This window comes from Diabrotica undecimpunctata, chromosome 2, assembly GCF_040954645.1.
Source record: "Diabrotica undecimpunctata isolate CICGRU chromosome 2, icDiaUnde3, whole genome shotgun sequence".
NCBI classification, from domain to species: domain Eukaryota; kingdom Metazoa; phylum Arthropoda; class Insecta; order Coleoptera; family Chrysomelidae; genus Diabrotica; species Diabrotica undecimpunctata.
Window position 1 is genome coordinate 67,917,256 of NC_092804.1, and position 12,614 is coordinate 67,929,869.

Sequence of the window (12,614 nt, forward strand, 5' to 3'; positions counted from 1 at the left end):
TTCTGTTCAGGGTTCTTCAGTTGTGAGATGTCTATTTTTCTTGTCACTGTTTTCTTTTTGACTTTGAGAAATCTTTTTAATCTAAAATCCATTATAACTGGATTGTGATCGCTATGTATATCAGCTCCAGGGTATGTTTTCGTAGATTGTATGTACTTCTTAAAGGTGAAATGAAATATTACTGACTTAAAATTAAATGTATTGAAATATACTTATCTTTAAACAGTATGTACTTGTGCGTATCAATTGTATTTTAGTGACTACCTCAAAAATTGTTGAGCTATTTATGTTAAATATTTATTTTTGTTTTCCTAAGAAAATCAGGTAAGAGGTCATACACTGATTTGTTGAATGATGGAATTAAACATGATATATTAACTGGACCCGCAATGTGTAGTTTGAACAATTTGGATAATAACTCTTTGGATGATCCTACGTGTTTGGTATAAAGGGTTAAAATGATATTTATTTTTTTGGGTACTGCGGGTATAGGCAAATACAATAAAAATGGCAACATAACACAACATCATCGCTGGTCATGTGTTACACCGTAGCCGCAGCCGAAACTTGGGAAAAAATAATTTCGGACTAAGGTTTATAATTCCGGAAATCCATTATCATTAAAGGCTTTGTTTGTCGATTTAGATTCAGTACCGTACTGTGTTTACTATAAAATGATTGTTTATAATGTTTGAAGCCATTTTTGTTGGTTTATGTGTGTTGGTTTCCGGTAACATTCTACAGTTCTGTTTGAATGCTGAAGTAACAACTGCATTTATTTGCTTTATACATATGTATGTTAGTTGTAAACAAAGTAGCTATATAAGAAACGCTTGTTAATGTTACGGAGGTCTTCTTTTAAATAAAAAATAAAAAAATCATTATTATTAAATTTTAATATATTTTCTCTTGGTTTAGATTTAACACAAATATATTACCCATATTATTCAAGTGCATCCAATGTTGCTTTGTAAATATTGTTGCTACTAGAAATACTTACTAAGAATATAGGTAATCATCTCCTTAAATTAAAGCAGGGGTGAAATTGACTTATTTTAAATCACTCGTATTTTAGAATACAGTTCTAGAATATTAGGTACACGTAATTTGTTTTAAATCTACGTAACACCAACGAATACTTTAGTTATCACTTCATTTGGAATTTGTAAATTCCTTAAAAGAGTAGACATATCGATTGGTCCATGAGTTTGCAGTTGACTTAGAAGTCCATTTAGCCCAAAAATACACCCTTGCCTCCACTTTTCAGTAATAATTTTCAATTCTTCAATATTATGTTTTGACTTGTATACAGAAGCTCTTCTTAAAGTATCTAATGTTGTTTTTTTGTCTCTGATAATATTTTCCAGTGCTTTAACTTTAACAATTAAATATTGTTTTTCATTTTTCTCTCTATCTGGAGTCGATGTAAAAGCATCATCGTCATCTTCAATTGTGCTCACACTTGCTATTGACGAAATTCTCGAGATTTTCTTTTTCTCTTTTGATGATTTTTTCTCTTTAGACGATTTTTTATCATTTGATTTTTTGGGGGACTGTGTATTGGCTTTCTGATGATTTTTTTTAGAAACTTCATGAAAATCATCCTCATCATCATCTAATAGTATTGTTTTCTTCTTTTTCTTAACCGTAGTTATCTCTTCTTCCTCCTCATCAGATAATGGTATAGACGTTGGATCGCCTAAAAATAAATGTCTTAGTTATTGTTAATATTGTTTAAAAATATTATATAGCGAGGTGTATGGGTTGTAAACCTCAAATTATTATTGTTAGGAAAGTATTAAAAACCACTAGACATGTAAAACTACAAAAATTGTTAAACTTAAGTCTTATATGAATAAATAATAATACGCTTGATATCATTAGTGATCATAGGCATATAATATATTCATGGAACGAAATTCCTTTGCTAAGAAAATATGAAAATAAATTATGCTATGCGAATGTTTTGACTTGAAAACCTATGCAGGTTGGTAGGGATATGACATTTCAATACAGGATGGCACGCAGGAGACGAAGAAAAAAGCATGGTTTCTGAGTTCTATAATGATAAATAACCGCGACAAAAATAAAACTTATTGAATAGGAAATATAATCGTAAATTTTTTTCGGAAATACCTACTTGTATAAAAACCTAAGTTTGCATTTCCAATAACGGTAAATAACAATATGTGAGAGTATTATTAAATGCACAAAATACACAAGATAACGAAAATCTCTTTATAAAGGAAGATGAAATAATAATACTAGTAACTAGTGAAGAAGATATTAAGAATATAATACAGGGCCTCAAAAATAACAAAAGGCCGAGAGAAATCGTAATAGCTAAAAATGGAGATGAAGAGTTTCAAAAAGAGTTTATAACCTAATGGGAGAATACATATGGGAAGAGCAAAATGTTCTCAAAAACTGGATCAAGTCTTTACTATGCCTATATACAAAAAACCGGGATAGATTGCCATGTGAAAACTTCAGTTATCGTTCTGCTGAATAGCTGTTATGACACTGTTCAGGGTGCTAAGAGAGAGACTACACAATTTTAGGAAGATAAGCTAGGATATTTCAAGCCAGTTAAGATAAGGAGAGTTGGGGCCACCTACTATGAGTATAAGATAATCCTGCATGCATTGTTCATTAATTTTCAGTAAGCGTATGATAGGGTCGAAAGGAATAGAATGTATGAAATACTGAGCTTTTTGGGCATAGTAAAAGACACTGGTTAAGCAAGTAAGAATGACACTGAATAACACAAGAAATCATGTAGTATAGAGAGACTTCTAATTAGATGAACTTAAGCGAACAGAGGTTTCAGACAAGGAGACTCTTTATCCAAGGAAGTTTTTAAATTTGTACTTCTTCTTTTTATTTAGACATGACTCTGTCTGTTTTTCAATGTGCCTCCAGTAAGTTGTTGTTTCATCATTTTGGAGTACTTACTGTTGATCATCTTTCTATTGGGGAACCGTCTCTACTATTTGTCTTTACTATCTATTGTCATTCGGCTTGTCATTGTCATACGATCGTTCCATTCTACTCTTCTATTTCTTACCCAGTCCTTGATGTTCTCCACCTTGCATCTACGCCGTATATTTGTACTTCTAGCTCTGTCTCATAGTGTGTTACCATCTATTTTTCTAAGAGTTTTCATCTTTGTTGTTTTTAGCATTCTTTTTGTCCTCTCTGTATCAGGTCGTGTTTCTGTCGCGTATGTCATTATTGGTATGATGCCTGTTTTGGTAAATTCTGCCTTTTAGTTCTTTCCCGATATTTTTATTTCTCCATATTGTTTCCTTTAGGCAAAATACGGCTCTATTTGCTTCCACTTCTGTTTTGAGCTTTCCCTAGATAGATAATGTGATGCCTAGATATTTAAACTCAATCACTTTTTCTATTATCTGACCTTCCAGCTCCAATTTACATCTTAGTAAATTTGCTGTTATAACCATGCATTCACTTTGAGAGAGTAGTATTGTGTCGTCTGCACGTAGCAGATTATTTTAGGTTGTTTTTCTCCCATTTGGTATCCTTTTCTAGTCCTTACTTTTTTTATTATTTCATCCATGATCAGGTTGAACAATACAGGACTCAGAGAATCTTCCTGTCTTATTTCAATGCCAGCTTCAATTGAGTCAGTTAGTTCTTCTTCTACTTTTACTTTTATTGTGTTGTTTTGGTAGATATTTTCGATCTTTCGATACCTAGAGGTATCTCTTGCGTACAATAAGTGGATAACGTCCTTTAATTTGGCCCTGTCAAATTCCTTCTTAAGGTCCACGAAACGTGAAAAAAATATATTTACCAAGAATCTGTATGCCGTAGAAAAAAATGTTTCAAATAAAAAAATGTAGCTGAGATAATTTTAAACAAGAATGTTTATAAGCGCTTTTTGTGTAGAACGAACCGTTCTCTTAGAAACAACGCTTGAAGCGACAGTCGATTTTGAATGTCAGTTATGAGCGTGAAATCAATGTTTAATAAAATTTGTATCAGCTCGATGGTAAAAATTCGATATTAAATAAATAAAGGAGTGATGGACAATAGAATAAATGAAACTCCCTGTCGCAGGTATTTGGATCCAAAGACATCCATAGGGAAGTAAAGTTCATAATATATAAAACCATCATACAATGAATAGCAACATATGATGTTGAAACATGGATCGTGATAGAAAAGATGATAAACCTTAATAATACTTTTGAAAGAAAGATATTGAGAAGGATATTGAGACCCATTTGTGACAATGGTATGTGGAGAATAAGGTTCAACCATAAGATATATCAATATTACAAAGAATCCTCTATAGCAAGCTATGAAAAAATTACAAAGATTGCACTGGGCAGGTCACCTCATAGGAAAGGATTATAACAGAACACCTAGTAGTACACTTGGTGGAACTATGGTGGGACATCATCCAGTAGGAATACCAAGGAAGAGGTGGAGAGACGAAGTGAGAACTGATGCTAAAGAGATATTGAGGGTGGATAACTGGAGGGGACCAACTAAGCAGCACCTTGGAGCTGGATGTTGGGGAAGGCCAGGCCCAACTTGGGCTATAGCAACATAGGAGAGGATGTTGAAGCAGTCAAGGGCTTTACATATATAGAATTTAAATTAAATACAGGTAGAAGAGGAAAACCTGATATTAAAAAAAGAGTAATGAAGGGCAAAGTCTATTTATATTAAGGTCTATTAAATCATAATTAGACCAATAGTATATTATGGATGTGAGATAGGTGACAGAAAACACAAAAAGAAAGTTAGAAGTCTTATTCTAAAAAAGTCTAAAAATTATAAGAAAAATCATTTGTACCCATTACTCATGAACTTAATTAATCATGAACTTTACCAACCATTTAAAAAAAAATCTAACCTCCCTCAGAGTTCACTATACTCCAGAGACTTCGATGGGTTGGTCATGCAGTGAGAATGGATGATGGCAGACTGCCAAGAACAGCTCTAGATTGTATAACACATGGCAGAATGTGGTTAAGTGTGAGAGAACGAAGTGGCATGAACTTATTTATTATTTATTTATATACGGCATCCATTTACTTACAATTTTTACAAAGTTACATTTTACAATCAATAAATTATTAAAATAACAATCACAAGTTTTACAAAGTTACACCTTAACAACAATAAATTATTAAAGTAACAAACACCTCAGAATAATACAAACATATAAAAATAATACAGATGTACCACAAACTGATTGTAAGATACTTTTTAGTTGTTTTTTAAACAAACTAATTTTGGAGTCAAAAATATCCATTTGTCTTGGTAGGCTATTAGCACTCCGGACCAATCGTGTAGTTGGTTCATTGATACCATAATTAGTGTGGTGAAATGGCACTGAAAAGATTTCTGATTGTCTGTTGCTTCTACTAGGAACTTTAAGACTAACAAGCGATAAGAGTTGAGGACAATCTATAAAAGCATTGATAACTTTGTGTAAGAAACATAAATCTAACAATGTCCTCCTTGACTCAAGTGTTGGTAGGTTAAGACTATCTCTTACCCACTGATAGTTGTATTCCTCTCTCCTGTATCCACTCTTATAGGCTGCTACCCTCAGAAATTTATTCTGGACTCTTTCAATCTGTTGAATGTAACAGTGGTATGATGGGGACCATACAACTGATCCAAACTCCAGAATGGGTCTAACGAGACCACAATAACGTTTTCTAAATGTAAACAAAGACAGGTCCACTGATGTGCGTTGGATAAATCCCAGCACTTTCATCGCTCTATTTGTTACTTGGTTGATGTGGCTTGAGAATGACAGTTTGGTGTCTAACCAGATTCCCAAATCTAATACTTCATTTTTCGAGGCTAATGGCAAGTTATTTATGTAGTAAACAAATTCAATTGGATTTCTTTGCCTTGAGAATGTCATTTTATGACACTTGTTTATATTGAGTGACATTTTGTTTAAAGTGCACCAATCATAAAACGATTTAAGATCTTCCTGTAATATAGCAGCATCATTCCAGGATTGAATTTTTCTAAACAGTTTTACACCGTCAGCAAACATAAGAACATTACAATTTTTGATTTGTTGTACTAAATCAACCAGAAACAAACAAAACAAAACAGGGCCACAATGGGAGCCTTGTGGCACGCCCGATGGAACTGTTATTTCAATTGAAGTGTCACTTCCCAAGTTAACTGCCTGCGTACGGCCACTAACAAATTCTGTAATCCACTGAAGAAGGGGATCCAAAATACCCAAAGCTCTTAGTTTTTGTAAGAGAACCCCATGGTTTACCCGATCAAATGCTTTGGAAAAGTCAGTATAGATTGAGTCAATCTGGACTCCCTCTTCAAAGCTGTTGTATATATGATTGACATACAAAACTAGGTTGGCATCTGTTGACCTCCCTCTCATAAAGTCAAATTGTTCAGGATTAAAAATGCTTCTAAAACTCCATGTCAGTTTCTTACTAACCAAACAATCAAGCAACTTGGGCAGCTCTGACTGATTACAGACAGCTCGATAGTTTGATATATCATTCCTTGCACCCGATTTAAAAATCGGCTTTAAAAAACTTTTCTTCCAGAGACTGGGAAAGCTATCAGTACCAAGTGATCTGTTAAAAATAAACAAAATTGGTTTTGTAAGTACACATATACATTTTTTCAGAAAATAGGCTGGGATTCCATCCGCCCCTACACATAATCGGTTTTTACAATTTGCAATAGTATCATAGACCTCAGTTGCTGTAAGTATTATAGAACTCAAACAAATCGAACTGCCAAAATTAAAAAAAGGTAAAGTATCTTTTTGTTCATCTGAGTAGACAGATGAGAAATATTCTGCGAACATATTGGCAGAGTCCTTGATATTTAAGCTAACCCTATCATTATAGACCATTCCGGATGGTATATTATACCCATTTCTTTTGCTTTTAATATAAGACTAAAAATATTTAGGATTATCGGAAATGTTATTTTGTATCCCATCTAAATACTGTTTCTGACAGTCTGCTCTTTCACATGAATAAGTTCACATGAATGCAAGAGCAGGGCCTGGTCCTCCTGGTCTCTCTGCCTATGACTGTAAGCAAAGCCATTGCCCCTACAAGTCTGAGACCATTGGTGAACACAGGTAGGAATAAGGTCAAAACCTAGCACAAAGACAGGTAGCCGCCGAGAAATGTGGAAAGAACAGTTTGCAGTCTGTTCAACCTCACTTTGGTTATATGGAATGAAAGTAGAGTGATCCCATGAAAGCTTGTTTCAGATACTAGTAGTGCAGACCATTAACTGTAACGCTGAAGCACCCTGCATGCCTTTCTGTGAACCCAACACATCAAATTACTGCTTTTCACCTTTCATTCCTTCCCATAAGTCACCTTTCATGACAGGCAGGGAGAAGGGCCCTAGCCTTATTCTATCGTTGCTGCTAGATAGCGGAGCAAAGTGGCAGTGGATGCACACAATTTGCTGAACTTGGAGATGAGTGACACATAACTGCATACATTGGAGAAATTATAGGTGGCTAAGGCTCAATTTGGACTGTAGCACTATTGAAAAAATCATTTTGGAAGATTCTAAATATGCAGATATACTAATAACAAAAAGAATAAAAAATAGTATCATATTACCTCTTAAAGTTGATATATCTTCCTCACTAAGTTTTGGAATATAAATCTTACAGTCTTTGATGATATTTGATTCATTTTTTTCTGCGAGTACTGTTTTCTCATGTGGTTTTAATTTTGCAAGATCCCCTTGTACCTTGACGTCATAACCCACATCTGTACTTACTTGTTCATTTACTTTATCTGTAATTATTTCATTATTGTCTTTTTTTAAATTGCTACTGTTTATACCTTTTTCAGAAATATTTTCCTTGCAATACTCGATATTAACTGTTTGATCTTCTAAGTCAGTAAATTCACACGAAATAGAATTCACTTCACTGCTGGAATCACTTTTAACATGTAGTGAATTAACAGATTTATAAATATTGTCATTGATTTTTTCGATCTCATTATTATATAAAGGATGATGATCTAAAGACACAGTCTCATAACCTTTGAATTCTTTGTTAATAATGCTAACACTACTTTTACCTATGTTGACTGGTTCTTGCTTTAATATGTTTTTAACTTCTTTACTTGAATTTATATGTTCTATCGATTCCTTACATATTTCTGAAACTACATGTGTTTCTTTTTTAAAACATTTATTAAGACTTTTCTTAGCCCTATGTTCTGTTTTTACAATTTCAGAATCTTCAAAAGTTGTTTCTTTGTGACTATCAAACACAACCTTACTTTTTCTCATAACATTATTTTTCTTATTTATAGGAGTAGTTTCAGAAATAGTTTGTTCAAGAATACTACAGTTTGAATTATTTAAATCATTAGACAACAATTTTGTACTACTACTTGGTGTTTTCCTTTTCCTAGATAGACCCACTCTACGGCATGGTGTTAAAAGACTTTTACTTATTCCAGTAGCATATGGACTTAATTTACTGACATTCCCAGGAGTAAGGGACATTTTCAAAATTCTAACATATCAATTTAAAGATTTAATTTTTGTTTAGGTTTCAAAAATCCATCAAAATATAAATTCATAAAACAGCTGTCTAGTGACAGTGACAGTTGACGTCTACCGTCTACCCAGAAAAGGCACAAATTTACAAAGTTTAGTAGATTATAGATTCCCTTAAAGAAGAATAAGTGCTTAAATTTCAGTAGCCATAAACCTTAATTAAATATATTGTAATTTATGAATACAAGCAGGTTTACCACTGAAGATTAAAAAAGACTGTTTTTGCCGATACATAATATTAGTTCCAGGTTCCAGTTTTACAACCAGGAACTAATATTATGTATTGCTGGAATTGCGAAAGACAATTTTATGTTTTATAGAAGAATTGTACTTACGTTAACCGATAGGAGGTAAAAACGGTTGTCATGTCATTTTTTGGTTTTGTTTGGTTTTGTTCAAAAACTGAAATTCAGGATTTTTGTATATTATAGTTAATTTTTAGAAATTAAAAAATGGATGAACTGGCAGAATTTGATGATGAATGGGATGATGATATGTTAAATGTGAGCTAATACTAATTAAAAACCCGTAGGCAATATTAACTATTTGTATTTTAGAATTTAGCTGATGCAGAAGCCTCTTTTACTGAAGATAATTCAGACTCAGACAGTCCTCAGGCCAAACATTTAGATGCTTTAAAACGCTTATTTGGCCATAAAGAATTTAGACCGATGCAATGGAAAATTATTAGTTCAATATTAAACAGTAAACGAGATAATTGTGCTATCATGTCTACAGGTTACGGAAAATCACTTTGTTTCCAATTTCCATCAGTATATAGAGGTGGTGTAACATTTGTTATTTCACCTCTTATTTCTTTAATGGAAGACCAAGTTTTAGCTTTAAAAGTAAGTTTTTTGTAATATTTTTCAACTTTTTAACATCTGAAATTAAAGCTAAGTGACGAGTCAATTTTAGAACATTTTTCTTCATTGTATCTTAATTCTGTAAGCTCTTAGTTTGTAATAAGGAGTTTTGTTAAAGGGGTGGTTAAACATCATTCACTGATGTGTTGAAGAATTAGAAGTGATGCTGAAAACTGACTTCCAAGTGCTAAGACTATCTTTTAGTCAGGTCTTCTCTATATTTCAGTATATATGTATACAATATATATATATGCACATTGCTGTTTTACACAAAATTTTTATACTGTTTAAATACCTATAAATTTTTTTACATCTAATCTAGCTCAAGAAATAAAAATTGTGGTTCAATACCATTTTTGTAATTCTATTTTTCTTCTCAAATACCAACAACATTCCTTTAGAGCAAATCTTGAATAATTTCAATAGCATCTGTCTGTCATCAGTTTTTCTAATTTGTTTTTTTTCTGTAGTCTGTGTAGCACTTGGCTAATAATGATATGATAGATCATTGTTTTAATTTCTAGTTTAATTTTACAGTTTGATGTTGCAAAGGTCTTATGAACACGTGCCAGAGATTAATCTGTCTTGCGTGAATTAAGAAGAAGAACAAAGCACAGTTTGTTCTATTAATTTAAAAGAATGTTTGCTGGTCATATATAACACAGATTAAATCTAAGTATTATACTTTTTTATTTACTTTATTTAAAAAAAAAGGTTAAACAAGCAGTTGATCTTCAGAAATCCAACACAGCTAGCAAACTGTGAGGTCAACAGGAGAACATCTTCACAGATAAAAATCAAGAAATATGCATATGGACCAAATACATACAAGAACTCTGATGATAACAGTTCTAAACAATGTCAATCCTATATATGTCATGACCATTTACCAATTATATCAGATGAAGTGGAAAAAGTAATATTTCAACTAAAAGATGGTAAAGCTCTTATAACTGACAAGACATATGCTGACCATATAAAGCTGTTTAATACTGATGGTACTCAATGCCTAACAAAAATATTTAATGACATATGTTTCAGCAGAGTGATACTAGGAACATGACTGAAGTCTATGTTTATTGCCCTACCAAAGAAGTTCCAGATCATCAGCTTACTGAGCCACATTTTGGTTTTTGGAATGCAGTGGTAAGTCAGAGGTATGGACTTTCACTAAACATTAAAAAAACAAAATGTATGATGACCTCTAAGAAGGAACAGTAATTTGGAAGAATCAGTGGGAATGATCAATCAATAGAAAGAGTAAAAACATACACCCACCTTGGTATGAACATCAATGAAAATTGGAATCATTCCCTAGAAATCAAATGTAGGATAGAGAAAGCAAGATCTACATTTCAAAAAATGGCTAAGCTATTCAAATGTCATGATTTTTCAGTATCCATAAAAATCAGGTTACTTTGATGTTATATCTTTCCTATACTGTTGTACAGAGTTGAGTTGTGGACTTTCACAGATCTTGCTTCCTACAAGAGAATTGAGGCTTTTGAAATTTGGCTTTATCATTGTAATTGTAAAGATATCTTATACTGACCATGTTACTAATCAGGACATTTTATTAAGAATACAAAAAGATAAAGAGCTGTTAATCACAATAAAAACAGTCAAAGTTGAATACCTCAGTCACATCACAAGGAACATCAAAATATATAAGTTGCTACAATTAATTTTACAAGGAAAAGTAGAAGGTAAATGAGGACTAGGAAGGCAAAGGGTTTCCTGGCTGAAAAATCTATGTATGTGGTTCTACACAACAACCATAAATCTTTTCAGAGCAGTGATATGCAAAATACAGGTTTCCATGATGGTCACCAACATCTGAAATGGATTACACAAGAAGATTATACTTTTTAACAAGCCCATAGTATTCACAAAGATTTTGTCAAATTCTTATAGTACTCTGGGTCAACTTTTTTTGCCAGAAAACTGTTCCTGAAAAGTTATTCATACCATACAAACATTTATAACAAAAACTTCATCATTATTCTCTTTATCCCTTCAATAGGTAGAATTTGTACAAAATATATGAAGGCACAAATTTGGGGTTTCTTACTAATATATGTATTATGATAAATGTTTATCAAAATTAGAAAACCAAGGCAAAGGATAGGAAGGAATGGAAGCTGATCCTAGAACAGGCTAAGACCCACTATGGGTTGTAGAGCCAATGATGATGATAATGATACATGTTTATTGTTTATGTGATTAATGTGGCTTTTAAAAGACAACAATATTGCTAAACAAAATTTGAATATATGGAGAATCAGTTGTTAAAATATATTTCCAAAATTCAATATAATTTGAATTCTTGTGTTTGAAAAAATGTCGTTATGATTATTTTTTAACAAAATATTACTTTGCAAATCTATTATGTCCAGTTTGAATCCTGATAGATAATTGTCAATGTCTTAATTTACTGATGATGTGTTGTGTGTTGCAGCATTATTATAATTGATGATGAAAACTAAATTCAATGGTTGAGACTATCTTTCAGTCAGGTTATCTTTATATTTCAGTATATATGTATGCAATAATGAAAAGTTAATTTGAAAAATGACTAGTGAAAAGTTAAATATTTTGTCTACTCCTGGAAATCCTGAAATCCCATACTCAAACAGCTTCGAAGAGTTGAAATTAAATTTTTAAACTTATCATAATTTGGAAAATTATTTAATTTGATGGCATATTCTGTCATGAATTTGAAATGAGTGAGTTTCTCTCCAGTGAAATGTGAATAAAAAGTGACAGTTTAGTTTTAAATGAGAATTTTCAGTGTAATTATTAATTTAATATGTTAAAATGCCCAATTGTATCTGTAAAAAAGCTAAATTCCATATTGTCTTCATTTTCCAACAGAGAGTACTTGTTCGGATATTTCTCATTCTCCTCCAAAAATTGTAAATAACACTTTTTCAAAGTCCAAAATCTTGCTATTGCATTTCCATCATACAGTCATCAAATACTGCAATAAAGGAGCAATTTGTCTTCCTCATCCGTTCCTCCCCGAAAAAGTTCTCAGAATGGCAGTTGTTTAATAGCGTGAGTATGTATTTTATTGATACAGTGCGATATAGGCTTAACCACTGATGATAGATCTAGGTCCTTGGCACATGACAATGCTTGGTGGATTATGCAATGGCATTTGAA

The 12,614-nt window shown here is 32.3% G+C and overlaps 2 protein-coding genes across 3 annotated transcripts in view; one reads left to right on the forward strand and one right to left on the reverse strand.

Annotated features, from left to right (window-relative positions):
• Positions 1-883: 883 nt before the first annotated feature.
• LOC140434653 (uncharacterized) lies at positions 884-8,639 on the reverse strand. Its single transcript, XM_072523068.1, has 2 exons — positions 7,626-8,639; positions 884-1,699 (listed from the first exon to the last, which is right to left on the reverse strand). The coding sequence occupies exons 1-2, from the start codon at positions 8,527-8,529 to the stop codon at positions 1,119-1,121; spliced, it is 1,485 nt and encodes a 494-aa protein (XP_072379169.1). The 5' UTR covers positions 8,530-8,639; the 3' UTR covers positions 884-1,118.
• A 284-nt stretch (positions 8,640-8,923) lies between these two features.
• The window catches only part of LOC140434652 (bifunctional 3'-5' exonuclease/ATP-dependent helicase WRN-like), a 49,885-nt gene continuing 46,194 nt past the window's right edge, over positions 8,924-12,614 (forward strand). The window contains exons 1-2 of one of the 2 annotated variants that reach the window (XM_072523067.1): positions 8,924-9,086; positions 9,141-9,431. In XM_072523067.1, the coding sequence (XP_072379168.1) occupies positions 9,036-9,086; positions 9,141-9,431 (342 nt within the window). In that variant the 5' untranslated portion in view covers positions 8,924-9,035. The remainder of the gene's footprint in view (positions 9,087-9,140; positions 9,432-12,614) is intronic. The other variant, XM_072523066.1, reaches the window with a different exon arrangement.